This window comes from Sinocyclocheilus grahami, unplaced genomic scaffold (assembly GCF_001515645.1).
Source record: "Sinocyclocheilus grahami isolate Dianchi unplaced genomic scaffold, SAMN03320097.WGS_v1.1 scaffold660.1, whole genome shotgun sequence".
NCBI classification, from domain to species: Eukaryota; Metazoa; Chordata; class Actinopteri; order Cypriniformes; family Cyprinidae; genus Sinocyclocheilus; species Sinocyclocheilus grahami.
Genome location: NW_015505839.1, coordinates 582,346 through 605,210, shown reverse-complemented (window position 1 = coordinate 605,210; position 22,865 = coordinate 582,346). Strand labels below are relative to the sequence as shown.

General features: G+C 38.1%; 1 protein-coding gene and 1 long non-coding RNA gene across 5 annotated transcripts; one reads left to right on the top strand and one right to left on the bottom strand.

Annotated features, from left to right (window-relative positions):
• Positions 1-6,045: 6,045 nt before the first annotated feature.
• On the bottom strand, positions 6,046-20,594 carry LOC107558798 (gamma-glutamyltransferase 7-like). Of its 2 annotated transcripts, none has more exons than XM_016242487.1 (16): positions 20,370-20,594; positions 18,180-18,376; positions 17,876-18,102; positions 16,666-16,817; positions 15,077-15,191; positions 14,849-14,916; positions 14,035-14,108; positions 13,645-13,838; positions 13,184-13,271; positions 11,476-11,603; positions 11,262-11,350; positions 10,990-11,142; positions 9,562-9,679; positions 7,844-7,981; positions 7,642-7,741; positions 6,046-6,584 (listed from the first exon to the last, which is right to left on the bottom strand). In XM_016242487.1, exons 2-16 carry the CDS (start codon positions 18,367-18,369, stop codon positions 6,415-6,417), a joined length of 2,004 nt encoding a protein of 667 aa, XP_016097973.1. In that variant the 5' UTR covers positions 18,370-18,376; positions 20,370-20,594; the 3' UTR covers positions 6,046-6,414. The 2 variants fall into 2 exon arrangements, with proteins under 2 accessions (XP_016097973.1, XP_016097974.1); XM_016242488.1 differs by lacking the exon at positions 20,370-20,594 and adding an exon at positions 19,881-19,963.
• On the top strand, positions 19,961-22,303 carry LOC107558799 (uncharacterized). Of its 3 annotated transcripts, XR_001605526.1 has the most exons (4): positions 19,961-20,155; positions 20,250-20,371; positions 20,635-20,702; positions 20,774-22,303. It is a non-coding gene; the product is annotated as an uncharacterized lncRNA (long non-coding RNA). The 3 variants fall into 3 exon arrangements; XR_001605525.1 differs by having other exon boundaries at positions 19,961-20,371; XR_001605527.1 differs by lacking the exon at positions 20,635-20,702 and having other exon boundaries at positions 19,961-20,371.
• Positions 22,304-22,865: the final 562 nt, after the last annotated feature.

Sequence of the window (22,865 nt, the reverse complement as noted above, 5' to 3'; positions counted from 1 at the left end):
GTTCCATAAAGAACCATGCTTTGAAAGTGCTATATAGGACCTCAATAGTGTGATAAATAACCTTTTTAAGAATAGTGTATTTGCATTAATATTAGTATAATTGTATCTTTATATTATTAATATTATATTTTTTTTATTGGCCTAGTCTTATAATGTCTTCTACCTCTAATATCCTCTAATATGGTTTTACATTAAAAAAAAAAGCGAGCAGGGGATTTGTTGAATGAGTAGCTGTGTAGCCTCTACTGTATGACAGCTGGTGAAATAAAACCACCCGCCAGTAAACGTTCTGAGTGGCCGTATAAGCTACAAACAAGTAGAAAATAATTTATTTGTAGATTATACAACAGCAAATAGGAAAACTGACAAAACAGAAAATGTAAGAAGGGATATTTGAGAAAAGAGCATAGCGGACCCATAGCGGAACTAAATTTACCCCACGTCACGTGATTTTCTTGGCCTTGTCTTCTTCTCATTTATATACAAGTTCACATTTTTCATTAGAGCTACATTATTAATTGTTTGAAATTACATTTATTATAATATTCCCAGAGAAGTGCCCAATGTTCTGTTAAATCTAATTTGGTCTGTGCATTCTGCAGACTCCTGACGAAGCCTTCATCCAAAAATCCAATGAGACCACCACAGTGGGAATCTACGTCCTTAAATTTCATGACGGATCTCAGGACATCGGGATTGTCCTTGAAGGCCAGAACGTCTTGCAAGGCTTGGACAACTTTGCATTAGCTACGGCAAGGCTTTTTGGTCTAATGTATGCTTTAAATCTCAACTACCCACCTGAAATGAAATATACCCTCGAGGTACTGCAGAAAGAAGTCATGGAGCTGGAAGGCTGCACTCTATCAAAGAAAGCTCAAGTTCTTAGAAACAGACTCTTATGAGTGAGCTGTTTCCATGGTACGGCAGGTACGTCCTCTTGGAATGAGGACCACTGTTTCTTTTTTTTATTTCACTCACACTCACAAAGAAAACTTATCCCGCACATACGGAGTCAACTGTTTGTAGAGTAGGTTGGCCACTGTTTATTTTGTGGTGGTTTGATGTGTATAGTTAGTTTTTTTCCCCTGGTCAAATTTGATTGGTTAAAAGGACCTGAGTGGTTAAAACCTGATTGGTTCAAATGGAATGTCCACTCAGAAATGAACATTCTTGAAGAAAGTTCAACAAAATTGACTCGTCTTACTGCCTTTAAAACTAAAACGTCAAGGGAAGCTTTGGACTACTTAATGCTCATTATTGTCCAGCTTTTCCACTACACGTTTGATGGTGTCTCGTCTTTTACTTCATGACAGGAGATATGCTGTCATAGTTCATAGTTATTCGTTACATTCCATGAAGCAGTTTTTAACTTCACACAGAGAAAGCTCATTTCTGTAGCACATACTCGGTGAAAAAATGTATTGTACTTTGGACTGCTTTATACTCCTCATTCCTGTTAACCTTTTCCAGAACACCTGTTTGATGGTGTCTTTGTTTTGTTGCATTTTACTATATCTGAATTGTCTAATGACCGGATATGCTGTCATTGTTCGTAGTCATTCATTCATGGAATTTAAGCAATTTTTCATCTTAACACAGAAAGTTTCTGTAGCACATACTATGTGAAAATGTATTGTACTGTTAAAAATACAGTGAATTGATTCAAGAAATGTTTTTGCTTGTCTTGCTACTTTTTTAAAACTGTATTGGATTAATGTTGTAGCTAAGACTAGTAGATGTACAAAATACATGTATTTATGAAAGCCAGCTTACAGTATTCTAAAACTAGAACTAACCAGGATAGTTTTATTTGAGAAACCACTGCATATATGAATGAAAGACATTAAAATCATGTTCATTTAACAAACAAATTATGTAGCTTTAACATGTATAAATCATGTTGAGTAAATCTAACTTTAATATGTGCAACTGATGTACATATTTTTATGTTAATCCAACAGGTTTTTTTTGTCAGTGTATAAACTCCGCGAATTGCCTCACAGACATGATAAAAAAATGTATTAAATATGTAGCTTTAAATTACTACTTTAAAAGGAAATAGAAACTCTTTCATTATGTAATCCGTGCATTTCTTTCTAAAGGCACATCCAAAGAGGAAATGGCGAGTCATTTTTTTCATCACCATAATTGATGGATGTCTAAAATATAAAAATAAGGAAAAGACTAAAACAGACCCAATTATAATTTGCATTTATTTTATAATTCCGTACAATTAACAAATAAAACACAAATTATAATGGCATATATGTAAAACTTTGTCCTATAATTGTATAGCTGCTTCTATTTTCTGATTTCTGAATACCTTCAAATTTAAAGGATTTGCTGCAACGCAATTTTGACTGATATGTGAATTATTTATTAGCCTATTATTTTTTACCCATGCTTTAAAATGACTTTATTGCATTCCAGACGCTTTTAAAGTACTTTTCACTATAAATTTTACGGGTAGCTTGAATGTAAAACATTGCCATGAATTTGTCGTATTCCCATTTGTAAAATAGCCAACAAATTAATTGTTGTAGGCAAACACGATCTCATGAAAGTGCGTATAACATGCTTTTCTGCTTCTATTTGGCGTAATATTTATATGCAGAAATTGACTTTGGCATGCAAAAGACTGATACATTCATAACTAATGGCATGGCTGGTTCAGTCGACAGAAATACGGGACACACAGGCCTATGATAACTGCTGAAATGTTTGCGGGGCAAATCTGAGGTCAGTCTGAGCGCTCATGGTACTCACAATGCGTACACCTGCAGGAGACACTGACTCGGACGGGTGTCTAAACACCGTAAACAGCAACCGTTCGCGTGTCTGCGCTTAATGCGCATGACCTATATGAAAAGCATAGGGGGCCCTTGGCTTTTGGGGGCCCAAGGCGGTCGCCTACCTTTGCCTAATGGATAAGTCCGCCCCTGGGTACATCAGATGCACTCTTATTCTGCTTGATGTGTGTGAGTGAGTGTGTGTGTGTGTGTGTGCGTGTGTGTGTTTGCGTGTGTGTGTGTGTTTGTGTTTTTGTGTGCGTGCGTGTGTGTGTCTGTGTGTGTGTGTGTGTGTGTGTGTGTGTCATTTCTCTTTATTTCTTTTTGTTCGTATTTAGATTTGTTGTTAAATCAAACTTGAGTCACTCAAATAAAGAAATATTCCAAGCCCAGATTCGGTAATATTCAAAAATAACTGGTTTGATCTGATCATCTAAAACAAGCCATATCCTCTGGGTCTGAGCGCAGTTATTGGATAGCATATTGGAGATTAATCCTATGACGCTTCAGTAAAAATATTACAATACATTTAAAAGTGTCTTTTTATAACTTCAGCAGCGTGCAGATGCTGGTTTATATCAGGACTGCGGCGACAGCCGCTAATATTGTTTAAAACGCCGTCAAATACGGCGTTTTGTATGTAAACGCGATTTAGCTATAGCGTAATTCTGACCATTTTGGCTTGCCATAGTCTGTGTGTGCGTGTGTGTGTCTGTGTGAGTGAGTGTGTTATCTATTTATTGTGCAACCGTCTTATTTATTTCATATGTAATTTAAATTGTTTTATGTCATAATTGGTGGAATTGGCTGCAATGCAAGGGGCACCAGCTAAAATCTTGCCTATAGGGCACCAAATTGGGCCCCTTGTGCGTCTCTGATCAACACACAGCGGTGATTCATTACTGAATGAATACACATTTTTGAACGAATCGATTGAGCCAGTGATTCAGTGAGCCATTCATTTGCTTCTTTTCTGAATGAATCAGCCGTTTGCACAAATCGGTTGAATGAATGACTCACTCACTCATTAAGACAGCAGTTTGTCGCCACCTACTGGCGCTTTTTGTAATGTCTATTCAGTTTCTTTTTTATTTAACAAAATAATGACTTTAAATTACCTTAAATTAATCAGCACGATGTGCCAATTAATGAATCGAATTAATGAGATTAATTCAATGAATTAATCGGCACATCATGTAATTCGATTTTAAAAAATCAAAGCCACTATGTTTAGACCAACTAGCAGTTAACCAAGAGGTTATCAGTCTTACTTTTCAAATTAGACAAATCTACCTTTTTATGTAACTGAGTTATAGTTAAGTGTGTGTGTGTGTATGACACGTGAGAGTGAAGGAAACGAGTCCACCTTAGACTCAAACTGATTTTTAACCTATTTCCTTAAAAAAGGAGAGATACCCAACTATTGAAAGGGGTTCTTTATTAATCCATAATTCCAATTATGTAATGTTATGGCAAGCTTTTACATCAATGTTGTGGTAAGGGACAGCATGCTGAGACCAGGTTCAACTGTCCCAACACTGACAGCCGTGATAAACCTTATAGTAGCTTGACACAATATCCTTGACAAATACTATACCTATTAGAAGCTAAGAAAACACAGATTAAACTTATGTTTTTACAATGCTTCACGCAAACAACTTAGAGACAGTATGACAAAAAAATCTGATCATTAAAAAAAAAAGTTTTTTTTTTTTTGTAGAAGGAATGGTGACATGTGGCTGCTTTCTTCCAGGAAGGATGAGGGGCTAGTTGAGCACGAAAAAAAAAAAAGTATATTTAGATTTTAATCCGGCTTTTTTTTGAGTTTTAAAAAAAAAAAATGTTTTTTTTTTTTTTTTGTAGAAGGAATGGTGACATGTGGCTGCTTTCTTCCAGGAAGGATGAGGGGCTAGTTGAGCATGTGCAGTATGAACATCACTGTAGCTCATTCCTGACATGCCATGTCGCAACCGTCCCCACCCTCCCCTATCTATAGTCCTTCCAGTGGTTTTAAGCCTATATGATCATTTTAAACATATGCAAAGCATAGATTATAGGAGTACATCTAACTGCATGCTGAATGAGTTTGGAAATTATGCAAAGAAACTACACTACATATGAATATTTATTCTTCACGGTAATGACTGTCACTGTAAAGCTATATACTAATATTCAATTGTGGAAGAAAATACCAAATGTGCCCATTAACAGGAAGCTCACTTCACTTTTAAATAGTCAATGATTGTCACTCAGAAATATGTGCATAAACTAAAACTTCATTTCACGGTTTCCACATAAAAGAGAAAATGCATTACAATTACATCAGCAAATTGTTACCCACAATTTAAAATAAAATTATAAAAGGAAACAATTGCTGCATCTGAAAGCTTATGCAACTCTAGGAAAATCTATCTTATTTACCTCATATTTTATAACTGACATTTCTCTCAGCTTCACTCATTTTTAGACCATTTCATTAATGATTCCAGGATGTTTTGATTGACTAATAAAATAAGACTAAATAGTTACCATTTTGTTCCCACCAAACCTTCAAAAATCAATATATAATATGTACCACCATTCATTCGTAAACAGGAGCATTTATTCACTTCAAATAACATTTACTCACATTTGTGAAGGTATGTCTCCTCATGAAGACTTCAAGAGACCTTGCAAGGTCTTGCAAGACACGAAAAAAAATCCTTTCATTTGCGTTTATCTGCCTCTGGAGTAATTCACATAATCCTACACGATCCTCAGATGACTCTGAATTAAGAGAAGTTAAAAGTTTGGACACACTTGACTAAATGTGTTCCTTGTGATCTTATGAGTGAATGAAAGCAGCCAGCAGGCCTGCAGCACACGTGAAACACCTTCAATACTGTTCATTTGCTTGAAGATGCTCCTCGTGAGAGAGAAGTGTGCTCAGCTGGACTCTAGACATTATTTAGATCTGTTTAACATTTTCACTACATAACTCTCATGCTTCCTTTTGTGGCATTTCACCGTTTTAATGCCTTTACTAGAATTCCACAATGTGGAAAATATCAATCATAAATAATGAGTAGATATGTCCAAATGTTTTGGCACATACTGTCTGTGTTGGAGCAGTTAAAGGAATAGTTCACCCAAAAGTGAAATCCTGTTCACCGTTAGACCATCAAAGAAATTGAGCAAAACATCATCCATTAACAACTGGTGGACTGGAGTGCTGTGGATTATCGTGATGTTTTTATCAGCTGTTTGGACTCTCATTCTGACGGCACCCATTCACTGCAGAGCACCGAGACACTGATGCAATGCTACATTTCTCCAGATCTGATGAAGAAATCAGCTCTTCATCACTTTCAATCAGTAAAGTTTCAGCAATATCATTTTTGGGTGAACTATTCCTTTAACTTATCCAGTCATGTGCGATAACATACATAGTTCTTGAAATCTTTAGGTAAATTAAAACAAAATAAATAAAGTTTGTGTTTGTGGTGGATAGCAGGGAGCGGCTCATTACCATCTAGCGGACATTATCCATCTATTTTAGTTATCAACTTGGAAACCTCATAGCGTCCCTATTTAGTGCACAAACAGCATCAGAATCAAGCAGCAGAGAGTGGGAGTGTGTGAGAGTCTAGGGCATGGACATGGACAGTGCTGAGGCGTCAGTGCTGCGTGGGTCCTTCACACCGATGATCAGGTCATTGGTCCTCCGGGTCCCTTCGACCAGTGAGATGATGTCCACCTTACGCACATCATGACCCTTCTGCATCAGAGACTTCACATCCTCCTCAAGAAACTTAGCTGGACAGAGAACGAGAGAATTAAAGCAGAACAACACCCTCAAAATCACACTTCTACAGTCGTACTCTAACAGTACTGCAGGGGGTTTGCTCTGAATGAATTTGAAGAGTCACATATGACACTTTCCACATAGAGAGTACAAAACAGGGCTTGGAATGCAGGAATACAGTTTTTTTTTAAGAAATTGCACTTACCATTTACATTGTATTAGCATTGGTTTTATCCTCTATTGTTATGGGTTTTGCAGCAATGTTACCAACATACAGCATGTGAAAATACAATTTAATAACCTGACTTGTGCTATTTTGCAATTTTCCAAGCATGAAAATGAAACCAACAAAATGCCATATTATATATATATATATATAGGTTTGTAATTGTTGATTAATTCCTATATATTAAATTATATATTTCAGATATTTTTTACATTTACATTTATGCATTTAGCAGATGCTTTTATCCAAAGCGACTTGCAGTGCATTCAGGCTATACATTTTTTTTTAACCAGTATGTAAGTTTTTATTAGAATTACTTTGTTACAAGGTTGAATGGTGATGATGACATTACAAATAGTGCATTAATAATAATTAAAAAAAGATTATTTAATATTTGTCTCTCCTAGAAAGCGTCTAAATGATGCATTTCCTTGTCTCTAAATGTTCAGGATTTTTTTTACATATACACTAATGTTCAAAGGTTTAGAGTTAGAGTTTTTTTTTATTAAAACTTTTTTTTTTTAAATTATTTTAAGATTAAGATTATTTTAAAATTAATACTTTTATTCAGAAAGGCTGCATTAAATGGATTCAAACGGACAGTAAAGATATATTTCAAATGAATATATTACAACAGAAAACAGTTATTTTAAATTGTAATAATATATCACTGTTTCTACTGTATTTTTGATCAAATAAATGCAGCCTTGATGAGCATTGGGCATTATTATAAAAAAAAAGAAAAAAAAGAAAAAGAACAGGCAGTATGCACGATACACTACATTAGAGAAAAGATTGAAATGAAATCCAGAGTAAACTACGGTAAACGATGGAGAGCTTACAGTCCACCAGCAGGGTGTTGTTCTGGATGAGAGGATGCAGTCTGCCGTAGGACACGCTGTCGCTCATGTTATTACGTGATGACAAAACATTGATCAAAACCTGCAAATACACCAGAATATGTGCTCACTGCTAGAGACTGATGTTAGCAAGCGAATGAGATGTGCTAGAGTCCATGCACACAGCACAGTAAAGACAGCTTGCCTGCGTGATGCCGCTCAGCGCCCGCTCGCCGTTAGAGGAGCCCAGCGCCACGTAGCTGCCACACTGCCCCATAGACGGCCTCACCACGATCGGCGTCAGGAACGAGGCCGGCCTCTTGCCCGGCTCAATGCTGTTATGCTGATGAGAACACACAACATGTTACAATCCTGACACGTATCACCTACTGTGAAAAACTGCAACTTTAATAGTAAAAACCTGATGATTTGTTAACGGTAAGTTCCCTTACTCTATACAGCGAAAAACTACAATACAGGAGTGCCCAGTCCTGCTCCGGTTCAGCTTCAACACACTTGCCTAGAAGTCTCCAGCAAAGCCAATGGAAGTGTAACGGCCAACGCTGAATAAACAGCTTTTATTAATCTATAGCCTGTTCACTCATCTTCAACATGTTTTACACTTTATAAACTATATGATAAAAATTTTATTTTTTAAGAGAAGGCAGAGTATGTCATGACTTTATTACCAGCAAATGTCACATTACTATTTAATAATAGACGTAGCGTAATATTGTGTACTGTATAAAAATATTGATGTTTTCTTTCTTTGGTTTTACCTGAAATTAGACTGCTATGTGCATATTTTTAAAAAGGCATTTTTTTTACGGCTTCCAGATTTCAACAAATTAATTAAATTTTTAGTATCAGTGTTATATATGTGACCCTGGACCACAAAACCAGTCATAAGTGTCAATTTTTCAAAATTTAGATTTATACATCATCTGAAAGCTGGTTTGTTAGGATAGGACAATATTTAGATACAAAATATTGAGATACAACTATTTGAAAATCTGGAATCTGAGGGTGCAAAAAAATCTAAATATTAAGAAAATCACCTTTAAAGTTGTCCAAACGAAGTTCTTAGCAATGCATATTACTAATCAAAATTTAAGTTAATATATTTACGGTAGGAAATTTATAAAATATCTTCATGGAACATGATCTTTACTTAATATCCTAATGATTTTTGGCATAAAAGAAAAATCTATAATTTTGCATACAATGCATTTTTGGCTATTGCTACAAATAAGTTAAAGCTACTACTTAAAGGCACAATATGTCATTTTTGCTGCTAGAGGGCACATATTCAAAATATGTCTATTAAAGCGCACAACATATTAAAGCATCTTTGGTGTTTCCATGTTTTCTACAAAACAAAACCGGAAATCTAGGGTTATGACGTCATTGGCAGGCGACACAATACACGATGGACACGCTCCGTGTCACTAGTTAAAATCGCTTATTTCTCTAGATTTAAACATTCTTCAAAACATTTGGGATAATGCAAGTACACAAGTCAGCATAATATATAACACTGTTCTAGTGGGTTTTTGGATATTTTAATTAAAAAAATCTTAAATATTGTGCCTATGGCACATTTCACAAAGTCATCCTATAATTTACAGGGAAAAACTTGAATTCTGCGACACTTCACAATGATAGTTTCATTCTTCATTTTGCACATTGGGCTTTGCTGACATGCCTTCGGGGGGAAGAGTTTTGGAGAGAGGGAAAGGCTTTTGGCAGAAGTAATCAAAATTGCTTAAGAGCACCTTACAAACCAAATGGCAAAAAAGAGAGGGATAGAATGACTATTTAAATCTTTAAAAAAAAGATGGATGTAGAAGTTAAAAATAATTCAAACAGCAAGTTTTTGTGAGTGTGTGTCTGTTTTTGCCATGTGTAGGCACCTAGGCATACCAGATTGACAGCCGCAGAGCTGTGGGGTTTGTTGGGCCAAGAGAAGTCCAGCATCTGGCTGTTTAGGAGGATCCCAGAGGGCGTCACGATGCGACTTCCAAACGGTCGGTTTAGAGAGCTAAGAACAGAGCAAACGTGAATTAAATCATTCATTAAAGGGCTAGTTCACCCAAAATGAAAATGTGATGTTTATCTGCTTACCCCCAGGGCATCCAAGATGTAGGTGACTTTGTTTCTTCAGTAGAACACAAACAAAGATTTTTAACTCAAACCATTGCAGTCTGTCAGTCATATAATGACAGGCAATGGGCTCCACGGCTTCGAGAGTAAAAAAACCATACACTGACAAAACCAAATTAAACCCTGCGGCTCGTGACAATACATTGAGGTCTTAAGACACGAAACCATCGGTCTGTGCAAGAAACTGAACAGTATTTATATTATTTTTTACCTCTGATCCACCGCAATGTCTGAGCGCATTCACAACAATCGGGGCGTGACGCGTGTACGTGGTCTGGCACATAGATATATATAAGTAGATGCCTCATTAGTGACTGTTTCTATGGGCCGCGACACGTTCCAAAATGGCGGATGCATCAACGTATCTCATCTTTTTAAGTGGGAGAACTTGCACAATTGGTGGCTGACTAAATACTTTTTTCCCCCACTGTATCTATGATAGTAGACGCATGTGCGGAAGCGATCTGTCATGCGTATACGTCACTCATTATTTACACAGTGCAGAGAGACTGCGGATGTGTTCTCTGGCACTGCGATGATCTAAAGATTTAGAAGTACAGGTCATCACAATGGAAGACGATTTTGATATTTCATCAGACAACGTGGAATTTTTTGCCCGATTGTATTTATTTGACGTCAAGTGTTGTTAAATGTTGAGAACGCGCTCAGGACAGTCGGACACTGCAGTGGATCAGAGGTGAAAAATGATATAAATACTGTTCAGTTTCTTGCACAGACCGATCGTTTCGTGTCTTAAGACCTCTATGTATCGTCCCGAGCTACGGGGTTTAATTTGGTTTTGTCTGTGTACGTTTTTTTTACTCTCAAAGCCGTGATTCCCATTCACTTCCATTATATGACTGACAGACTGCAATGGTTTGAGTTAAAAATCTTCGTTTGTGTTCTACTGAAGAAACAAAGTCACCTACATCTTGGATGCCCTGGGGGTAAGCAGATAAACATCACATTTTCATTTTTGGGTGAACTATCCCTTTAATTATGCAAATTAAACATTTATTTACGGTGTCCAGTCCTGCTCCTGAATGGCCGCTTTCCTGCAGAGTTTAGTTCAACACACCAGAGCCTGGATGCTTCTAGAGAGTCTGAAGACCTGGATTAGCTGGTTCAGTTGTGTTTGACTGGGGCTGGAGCTAAACTCTGCAGGACAGTGGCCCTCCAGTAACGCACCTCATAACAGACACGATCAAGTCATCAGTGCCCATGATCATGAGCTGGCTGGCCACAGCGCCCTCCTGCAGCTCGTATGACGGCGTGTAGTGCTCAGCCGCGTACGCCTGCGAATCACTGATCATCTGCCGGAACACAGCAGCCTTGTCTTTACTGTCAGAGCCAGCCAAGGTTAAGCCAATGCCATGGAAGTGGTACAGAAACACACTGTGAACAATCCAATTACTGCTGTTGAAATAAACATGCCATTTCAGCTTTGATTCAATAATCACCTGAGCATCTGCGTCACCAGCTCAGAAACCGATGAATTGAACACGGAGTCTCCCAGTCCACTGGCTTGAGACAAAGCAATCTTCAGAGACTACATGTGGAGGAAATTAAACAGACAGGAGTTTTAGAGAGATTTTATTAAGCATAAATTCATCACTACTGCATTTTATTTAAAGCCATAAATCAACTGAAATGCTGGCTACAGTGCTGCAGTACCTCAGCTATCCAGTGGTAAACGCTGCTCCTGGACACCTGGTTTGTGATGTTAAATCCCTCCAGGATGTTGAGAGCGGACAGCAGGGCGGCTCCCGCGTGGGGCGGAGGAGGAACTAACACCCGGTAGCCTGTCAGAGCAATTTAAATATCGCTGAGGTACTCGAGACTGCAGGAGTACTGTCGAACTTACTGGAAAACTGAGCGATCAATGGCTTGAATTAAAGATTTTCCAAAACAGGCAACAGGAAAATCCTAAGCGTTACGTTAACCCATGCAGCAACAGTCAAGTCTACATTTATCTAATGACGTTTCCATTAAGCAATAAGCCACCAGAAACCATTATAGTGATCAGAGAAAAGGTGTTCTTAAACCACTTAATAAATTCAAATAAACCATTTAACCCAGTTTAAAATAAATAATTTTCATCAGCCAACTGTATTTTGTTTAGGGTCACAGGTGTGCGTTTTTACTTTTTTTCATTCATTTTACTATCTGCATTTAATAGAACACCCCTTATGTACAAGCGAAACAATATACCTTTATCATAATTCATGAGTCATCACTCAAACTGCATAGCAGAAGTGTATAAAAACAAAAACAGAAATACTGTCCAGAAGCACTTGCACTTTTGGTACTTAAGCACATAAGATATCAATCACTTTAATGCATTAGAATATTTTTTATGGACTACTCTAACTTTTACTCAGTCTGCTTCCAAACAAACATCTTTACCCAAGCATGACTATTGTGTACTTTATAAAAATTCTGCTGAATTGCAGCGTTGTTAAATTTCCACTTAACTTTCCAGTTTTGAGAAGTCGAATAACAACAGCAATTATTCACTATTATGAAACTGATATAGGGCAAAGCAGAAGGGTTTTTATTGCTTTACTGTCTGGACTTTATGTGTCACAGCTTTTGAAGGTCAATAGACTACTACACCTAAACTACTGCATTTAATAAAGTAATAAACTGCAATAGTTAAGCATATTAAACATCTATGATGTGTGTTTACCCTGGTAAAGACTTTGCAGTGGCTTCTGTATGACAGTGGTGTAGTTTTTGAAGTCATCCTCTGTCAGCACACCTTCTTTAGCTTGAACCTGGCCACAAAAACACAATGATATTAATATTATAATATGTTCTGTTATATAAATATTAGTTATTGGGAAAAAAAAAGAAAATGGCTACAAATGTGAGTATTTGAAAGATTTTAATGATCTGATAGGTCAGACCAATGTTTTGTTTAAAAAAAAAACTAAAACTATTACAAATTGTTTTCAGTAATTTAAATAAAGTTAAAACTGAAATAAAAAATAAAACTGGAAAAAAACTGAAATAAAAATAAAAGCAAACTTAAAAAAAAAAAAGCGCATAAAATTCCTCAAACTAAAATGAAAATTGAAAATAGCAAATAAAAAAAAAAGACTATAAAAGTATATATCAATAGTACTAAAATGGCACTGGAGGCGTACCACTGATGTAATTTCCTGAGTCAGATTCCCACTGTAGAACTCGGAGACTCCATTGGCTGCAATCCCGTCCAGAACGGCAGCTAAATCCAGGCGTTTAGTGAAGAGGCCCGCGAGTGGAGCCTGACCGGTCGGCAGGAACAGATCTAATAGACTACTACACCTAAACTACTGCATTTAATAAAGTAATAAACTGCAATAGTTAAGCATATTAAACATCTATGATGTGTGTTTACCCTGGTAAAGACTTTGCAGTGGCTTCTGTATGACAGTGGTGTAGTTTTTGAAGTCATCCTCTGTCAGCACACCTTCTTTAGCTTGAACCTGGCCACAAAAACACAATGATATTAATATTATAATATGTTCTGTTATATAAATATTAGTTATTGGGAAAAAAAAAGAAAATGGCTACAAATGTGAGTATTTGAAAGATTTTAATGATCTGATAGGTCAGACCAATGTTTTGTTTAAAAAAAAAACTAAAACTATTACAAATTGTTTTCAGTAATTTAAATAAAGTTAAAACTGAAATAAAAAATAAAACTGGAAAAAAACTGAAATAAAAATAAAAGCAAACTTAAAAAAAAAAAAAGCGCATAAAATTCCTCAAACTAAAATGAAAATTGAAAATAGCAAATAAAAAAAAAAGACTATAAAAGTATATAGCAATAGTACTAAAATGGCACTGGAGGCGTACCACTGATGTAATTTCCTGAGTCAGATTCCCACTGTAGAACTCGGAGACTCCATTGGCTGCAATCCTGTCCAGAACGGCAGCTAAATCCAGGCGTTTAGTGAAGAGTCCCGCGAGTGGAGCCTGACCGTTCGGCAGGAACAGATCTCTGAATGCATCCGACACATTCTGCTCCTTCACTTCAGACAGCGCATCAGCTGTGAAAGATGACGCGAGATATACCAAACTGCTTAAACGTCAACATAAAATAATACATTTACAATCTTACTGTGCCTATGTATTGATCATCAAAATGCAGTAACCTCTGAAACAGAATGTCTTCTCGGCTGAAGTCACCAGACAGTTCCTGTAGACTGCACAAAAGTGTAAATCACATGTGTGATGAATGCTCACCCAGCTCATGCGTCACATTGAATCCAGTCCTCGCCACATCGGCAGCCATCGTGATGACATCCTTCCACAGCATTCTAGAGGAGAGAGAAAACACTCTGATTGGCTGAGCCGCGTTCGCAGCTGTTGTAAATTACTCTACAAACACACACCTTTGTTTACGTCTGTGTGCTGATTCTGAGGAGCTACATTGTTTGGTGGAAGAATACTGTTTTTATTATCATTGCACTTTATTTGCTCGGTTTTATTTTGTGAAACCTTACTACGTATATGGAATAACCGTTTTATAAAAGCAATAAGCCTCGTGAAGCCGTGGTTTACAGTGATTTTATAACAGCTAAGGGGGTTTTACGCATCGTGTCTAACAATGCCCCTTAGCTGTTATAGATTCACTGTAAACCACGGCTTCACGGGGCTTATTGCTTTATTTTGGAACTGATTGATCATAGGCCTCACTGATCTGAGCTTATGCACCTCAGTGTGGAAAAAGTCCACCTAAAAAAAAGCTCATCAGAGAAGCCTACAATCAGTATGCTTCAGTAATCAAGTTTATTGCTTTTTTCCCCCTCATTTCTCACTTTGAGACTAATTTTACACTCTTCAGCTGAGCAAACAGACCCACTGTGTTCCGAGTACCTACAACAACAAAAAACACTGGTCCTGCACATGAAAGTATCCTGCCATTGGTGGCTTAGTCTCTTCCAGCTTAATTGTGCACTTCTTAGTCAAGATAAGCTAAAGTGTGAATCAGAATTTAGGCCAGCAGTCAGATCTGTATCTGCTGTGTGTGAGGACACAGCTGTATCTTGAACTGTACCTTCCATAGAGCTGATGAGCTTGGTGTAGTCCACTGATCATGCCGGGAACAGCCACTAACAGACCTGACTAACAGACACAAGGAAAGACACACATCACTGCAGAGCAAGCACAGTACAGATACTGTGCTTGTGAAAACACTTGCACTTATTAATTCACTTTGGATTTTTAGCATCATCATATGACGCACTTAAAGAGAAGATGAAAGCAGATGGAAATAAACCTTTACCCTTTGATTAACATGTAACATCAAGTTCTCGTGAATGCCAGAGGGTGCCGTCTCGCGGAAGTCAATGACCCGGCTCTCATTCCTGCGGATGTCATGGACCAGCATCACGCCACCACTGAGAAGAGCGCCACATACAGTCACTCACTGTTTCTCATTCATCACACACAAAATCAATTCATCTTCCCCTGCACATGTGCCTTCTTACAAAACTTTCTACAGGATTCCTGGAATTTTTCACCAGTGAATTTCCATGACCGTTTCAGTTATAAGTGATTTACTGGAAAAGGATGTTTTTAAAAAATCCTTTAACAGAGATTTCTGGCCAGACTTTCAATATAATATATTTCAATATATTCAGTAAATACTGTTGGATGGTTTGTTAGTTACTTATCGGATATATCTCAATGTATAAATTTAGAGAAACTGACTTCTAGTACTCAATGTAAATATCGGCGTTCCACAGGGATCGATCCTTGGGCCATTATTATTTATTTAATATATTAATAATATTGGGAATAATCTCGCACATTCAATATGCTGATGATATGGTGATTGACTCCTCTGCATCAACATTGGATCAGGCTCGGAGTCATCTTCAATCTGATTTTGATGCAGTTCAGCATACACAGAGCGATTTAAAATTTGTTTTAAATGCGGAGAAATCTAAACTTATGATGTTTAAAAAAAAGAAAGTCTGCCCTTTCAAACTCATGCTCAATCACTACTCTTCAAGGCTTGGAGACTGAAGTAGTATCCAAGTATAAATACTTTTTAATAAGGGATTTTTAATTGATGATTCGCTTTCGTTTGGGCCTCCTATTCAGTACCTTGTGAGAAAATTAAAGTCTGACTCCTCTGCATCAACATTGGATCAGGCTCGGAGTCATCTTCAATCTGATTTTGATGCAGTTCAGCATACACAGAGCGATTTAAAATTTGTTTTAAATGCGGAGAAATCTAAACTTATGATGTTTAAAAAAAAGAAAGTCTGCCCTTTCAAACTCATGCTCAATCACTACTCTTCAAGGCTTGGAGACTGAAGTAGTATCCAAGTATAAATACTTGGGATTTTTAATTGATGATTCGCTTTCGTTTGGGCCTCCTATTCAGTACCTTGTGAGAAAATTAAAGTAAAAACTGGGCCTTTTTTTTCCGCGTCAAGCATGGTCCTTTAACATAGATTTCTGGCCAGACTTTCAATATAAAATTTAAACCAAAAATGGACATTGTACACTGTTTCACATTAATTTGTGAGCAAGTTTTACAGGGGTGTCAGACTCAATTCCTGGAGGACCAGAGCCCTGCAGAGTTTAGTTACATCACATCTTTCAAGAAACAGCTGAAAACACACCTTTCCTGCAAGCATTTTTCTATACACACACACACACACAATTGTTCTCTGCATTTCTCCTCTTCTCTAGCTCGCGTTCTAATCTAGTTGTCTAATAAGCACTGCATTGTGCAACTATCGTTGGCTCTGTGATAAATTGCCTTGTTCCTCTTTTTGTAAGTGGCTTCGGATAAAAACCTCTGCTAAATACATAAACGTAAACAAAGACTGCTGTGAAACACTGAAGTAGCACTCGTACCCGCCGATGCCCGAGGTGTGGGGATGGATGATGCCCAGACAGAGGGAAGCAGCTATAGCAGCATCAACACTGGACCCCTGTTTGCCCAAAACGTCAAAGCCCAGAGACGTGCAGCGGGCCACATCTGTCACCACCGCGCCTTGATTATACACCTGAGGACAGAAGAGACTGACATTAAGGAACAGTTCTGTTCTTTTTGGGGAAAAAATATCTTTTTATATATACACAGGTGCATCTCAAATTAGAATGTTGTGGAGAAGCTCATTTATTTCAGTAATTCAACTCAAATTGTGAGACTCGTGTATTAAATAAATTCAATGCACACAGACTGAAGTAGTTTAAGTCTTTGGTTCTTTTAATTGTGATGATTTTGGCTCACATTTAACAAAAACCCACCAATTCACGATCTCAACAAATTAGAATATGGTGACATGCCAAACAGCTAATCAACTCAAAACACCTGCAAAGGTTTCCTGAGCCTTCAAAATGGTCTCTCAGTTTGGTTCACTAGGCTACACAATCATGGGGAAGACTGCTGATCTGACAGTTGTCCAGAAGGCAATCATTGACACCCTTCACAAGGAGGGTAAGCCACAAACATTCATTGCCAAAGAAGCTGGCTGTTCACAGAGTGCTGTATCCAAGCATGTTAAGGGAAAGTTGAGTGGAAGGAAAAAGTGTGGAAGAAAAAGATGCACAATCAACCGAGAGAACCGCAAAATCATCACAATTAAAAGAACCAAAGACTTAAACTACTTCAGTCTGTGTGCATTGAATTTATTTAATACACGAGTTTCACAATTTGAGTTGAGTTACTGAAATAAATGAACTTTTCTACGACATTCAAATTTATTGAGATGCACCTGTATCTATCAAAAAAAAAAAATCTAATGGAACTTTTCTTTATTTTCATTTTATCTTCCACCACCCAAACCTCTTAAGTCTGATTGGACAGAATAACTAGTGCTGCCTTTTTAAATGCATTTTTGTGCATTTCTATTTATACTAAATGAATGCATTTATAGACTAAATACCATAAAGCCATTCTAGATATTTGAACCATTCAAATTTTACCCTTTATATTTATTGCGCAATTGTCGTGTTAATTTTGACAGCCCTAAAATAACACACCTTTCTTCAATGAGCAAAGCAATCTGAGGTACATCGTTCACTGAAAACCAACCAAAATGCAGGTAGTACTTCACAGCACCTGTGGGTCTCCAAAGTAGATCTGCATGATGAGGGCCACGGTGACTCCCGTGGCGAAGGTCAGGCAGGCCGTGATGATGACGGTCAGCCCGTCACGTGTGCAGGCGCAGTCCTGTGCCAGCGGGTCTCTGCTGGTCTCTCTCAGAGGAGAGATATCCTGACTGGCCAAGTCTGAGGCAGAGGAGGGCAGCTGCTGCAGTCGGGCCGTCTTCAGGAACAGATCGGGGTCTGCGCACAGAGACAGGACAGAACTCAGGCCACTGTGTGGACACTACACCAGACGGCACTATGATCAAACACATTACCTGTGTCCTGCTCGCTGAGGAAGTTATCATTGTCTTTGCGTGATTTGAGGATGTTGTCGGCTGAAACTTCATCTTCTGGTAGTCTAGGGAAGCTGGTGATGCTCATGTAGTCCACAGGTGAGTACGCGCTGCTCAGAGCCGCATCCTTCTCAACCACCGTCACTCCCGTATCGGCTGCCGGAGAGTACATGATTTACCTGAAATCACCAACTGGAAATCAGTGCAATGCTGATAAATACATAGCAGTTATTCAATATAACATAGAGAGTGCTGCAGGCCCTGTTGAAAAAAACCAGCATATGCTGGTTAGGTATGTTTTGATGCTGGGATGCTGGTTTAAGCTGGTCCTTTGCTGGTTTATGCTGGTCCTTTTGCTGGTTTATGCTGGTCCTTTTGCTGGTTTATGCTGGTCTTTTTGCTGGTTTATGCTGGTCTTTTGCTGGTCCTTTTGCTGGTTTATGCTGGTCATGGGCTGGTCCTTTTGCTGGTCATGTGCTGGTCCTTTTGCTGGTCATGTGCTGGTCCTTTTGCTGGTCATATGCTGGTCCTTTTGCTGGTCATATGCTGGTCCTTTTGCTGGTTATGCTGGTCCTTTTGCTGCTTTAAGCTGGTCCTTTTGCTGCTTTAAGCTGGTCCTTTTGCTGGTTTATGCTGGTCCTTTTGCTGGTTTATGCTGGTCTTTTTGCTGCTTTAAGCTGGTCCTTTTGCTGCTTTAAGCTGGTCCTTTTGCTGGGCATGTGCTGGCAAAGGACCAGCATAAACTGGCAAAGGACCAGCTTAAACCAGCATCAAAACATACCTAATCAGCATATGCTGGTTTTTTCAAATGGGGGGATGAGGTCCAAAACCCGTAAAACGAGTTTGTATTTTAGCACTTCCGGTTAGTGAACCGAATCAACAATTAGCTAAACGGAGCTATGACACTATTGTGTTTTGAAACCGCGGTTTCATAATTGATTAATTGTGCTATTTTCCGGTTTATTACTCTGAAGCCGCTTTGGAAACAATCTGTATTGTATAAAGTGCTGCATAGTAAATGTGACTTGACCTCTAGGAGAAGGTTTGGAGAGTTTCATCAGGATTTTCTCTGCTGCGTGTCGACCTATTCGCTGCTTTTAGTTTGACTGCATGTTTACATGCATATTTATGAATAGCTGACACGCAATTCTCCACCTAAAACTATTTTACACAGCATGCTTCTCCTTTTGTAACTATTAGGCATGCAGGTTTTATGACCATTTATTGACACGCTATATTGCATTTTCACAAATGTCAAACCGCCGAACCATTTCAAACGTTAAAATAGTAAAAAAAAAAATAATAAGGTTACCCGTAAGACCTAAAAATATACATTTTCACTAATGCATTATTTGAACCTAAAATCTTAACGCTGATCTAAATAAATAAATAAAAAACATGTTTTTTGGGCATTTTGTAAACTATACTGACACTGTCACCCTGAACTGAATTAACAATTCAACACCCATCTCTAATACAAAACTCATCTGAAATCACAATTCATCACTTCCAGTGTGACATTATAAATCAGCCCTCCATATCTTTTATTGATTGACAGCAATGAAGGCCTGGTGGATGCTCGTTTACAGCTGATATCGAACGCATCGCTGGCCTATAGGCGATAAAGAGAAAAACAACAACAGTCATGCAAATCAGTCGATATAATATAATATAATAAAACACCTCGTCAAACCGCACACAGCAGGATGCGCGTATGAAGCGCCCTTCACTACTGTAGTGCTGCACATCCAAATAATACATAAAATAAAGCGGAGCGCGCGACGAGATGCGCGTTTAACAGCACGCTTAATTTCCATGCATCTGTATCTCCATCCACACTATTGCGCGGATCAGAGCCGTGTGTTGTAGCTGATTTACACGCTCGGGGTTTTGACACGGATACGCAGCAGAAACCCTGAAGGATCAGCTGACACATCAACGCGGCGTTACAGACGCAGGTGTGCGGGCGCTGGCGTTCACACATGCGACGCGAACAACAGAACACAATGATGTTGAGATGTTTTATTTATTTGAACTATGTAGTCTTTTTAGCTTACACGCCGTTTTAAAACGCAATGCAACGGCCAAAGACGCCCGGATGATGCTTTTGTTTACACCAGCACTTAAACGACAGCAATAATGCTCTAACTCCAGCGTTTTCAACGTACTTACAGGTGAAATGCGCCGTTCAGATCCTTTGTCTATTAGTCCAGGCGAATTACTGCATCCATTGCTTTAAATGAATCAAACATTGCGCATGCGCAGCAATCATTGCATAGAAGTGGATCCTGCTTAGCAGGTTCCTCGTCCCTCACGAGAAGGCTTTTGTGTGTGCATAATTAAATGCGCGTCAAACACACTGAAGTTTCTCGGAAATGTGGACTATGTCGATGTCATTATTAGATTTACACTGTAGCTAACCCTTATTTTTATGTAGCAACCATGGCACGTTCTTTATGATTGACAGATCTAGTACTGTGGCTTTCCTTCTATACGAAACATCAGGTGTGTATATATTGCCATATTTATTCATTTTTATATGTTTGAGTCATATTTAATTGTTACATTCCTTGTAGGTGTTTTAAAGTCATGTGCACGAACACAGAAAAAAGAACAAGCACACAGGTAAATGTTGCAGTTGCATCCTGAGTATTTATTGTTATCGTCTTGTACCTGCATTTCTGCAAAGATGCTGGAAACCCATCATAGTATTTTGCATAGGTCTCTGATGCCCATGTCATGTGGATGAAACAGTCGGCACATCATGAAAACCATGCAGAACAGTGAAAGGCACAATCACCGTAGATATCATATTCCGATCATTTTTAATACTCTATTTATATTTTGTTACTAAGGTGAACATCTCTTCTAATAACAACATGAGGAAAAAATACAAGCATATTTATTTGTGTTGTCTTTTCTCATTTCATGTTTTCAGTCAAGCCTCCCTTAAATCACAAATAACTATCGCTTCCACCAGCCTCTCATGAGGCCTAACGGACATCATTCTAGTCCCACAAATGAAATGAATCATATTGAACACACACACACACACACAGATAACACAGAGTATACAGTAACCAGGTGTTACCCTGAACAGCAGTGGCGGATCTGTTCAGAGGGCAGAGATCACTGATTTCATATTCATGCCTTGTCCACTTCATCTAACATGTAGAAACAATGCAAATAGAAGACGACCTTCAAGTGGACGATGTTAAGGACCCTTGTAAGGCTGCAGGGCATTGAATTTACCTAGATACACCACTGACATTCGTACTGCACTCTCTGTGGAGTCAATATAATGTAGAAACAGCCAGTTTCAAATGAAAACAAAGAAATAAAAGCATATTTAGATTTACATTATACTTACATTATTTTGTTAATAGATCGCTTTAGATAGCCTACTATATTAATAGATTTTGGCAGGTGATAGGAAAGTCTACAAGAAGAACTCTTAAAATGATTCAACATTAAACTGAGAGAAGAAATAAAAGAAAACTGCATGTAAAATCAAATCCCCTCAATGCAAAACAGCTCAATGGTGGTATTGACAACATGGCAAACGTTGGTTCCTATCATAAAATACCCAGTAGAATGAAGTGTACTCAAGTTTTTGGAACAACATACGGTTAAACGATACCATGAAAACAGGAAGGTGATGTTTCAAAATGAAAATAACGCAAACACTGTAAATAGTTTGCAATTATATACATGTGAATGCAACTAATTGTTTACCTCTTAAGGTAGCTTTTTTCCCCCAACTCATGCATGTTGGCATCTCACTCACCATTGCAAACGAAAACAGCATACTGCTAAACACCATGATCCTCCATAAAACGTAAGACAGTGCAAACTTCTCAAAGTCTCAAAAATGTACAAACAGTCATATAATTATATACTTTCAGCACCGTAGTTAGTCTACTCATTACTGAATACACATAAGAAAGATGGTGGACGCATTTCCTGTAAATGTGCCGAGAGTATTCGCTCACTATCAAGAAAGAGCACATTTTAGGATTTGACGTATGCGTTAGTGTGAGTGCATGTGTGCTGGGTCTGTCACAAGAGAGACGATGAACCTCTGATGGACAGACATCAGAATACAATGAAGATGTAAAGCACAATCGTATAAGCAATATTTAAGAGGTATGATGAAATGCAAATAATAACATTGTCTGAAAAACGGATGTTTTGAGAAGCAGAGAAATGGTCATGGGAAACGTTTTCGTTCTTTGTCTCTGTGGTCACAGTGATTTCTCACAAATCATTAAGTGCGTGACCGGTAGGGGTTGCACCGACTAATCGACTAGTCGACTTCAATGCTCTGCCATGACGCTTTAAGCTTGACGTTGACTAGTCGCTGGTCCTATAGAGGGTGCAACAGGATAAGAAATCTTTGAAGGACTTCCACATTTACGCTCAGTTTCCAAACAGTTAAAATGACAAATAAATGCATACAAGACATGTGTGATTATATTACTGGATGCTCGAAATTGAATGGAAGAATGCACGTTTGAAATGGCTTATTGTACAGGTACGTTAATCGCTGTTCTAATCTAATGCGCTGCTGCAATGTAACGCACACACATAGGCTACATACAGTAGCTCGTACAGTACATCAAGCGCAGATCGCGCGCGCACAATCATTCAGAGCGGAAATGTATTGTC

What these genes read in the sequence shown, in the direction of transcription:
- LOC107558798 (XM_016242487.1), bottom strand. Translation starts at nt 18,369, where the DNA reads ATGTACTCTCCGGCAGCCGATACGGGAGTGACGGTGGTTGAGAAGGAT. An exon ending in TTTACCACTGGATAGCTGAG is followed by an intron (nt 11,351 to 11,475) that starts GTACTGCAGCAC and finishes CTCCACATGTAG; the next exon opens with TCTCTGAAGATTGCTTTGTC. An exon ending in CTGGTGACGCAGATGCTCAG is followed by an intron (nt 11,143 to 11,261) that starts GTGATTATTGAA and finishes TGGCTCTGACAG; the next exon opens with TAAAGACAAGGCTGCTGTGT.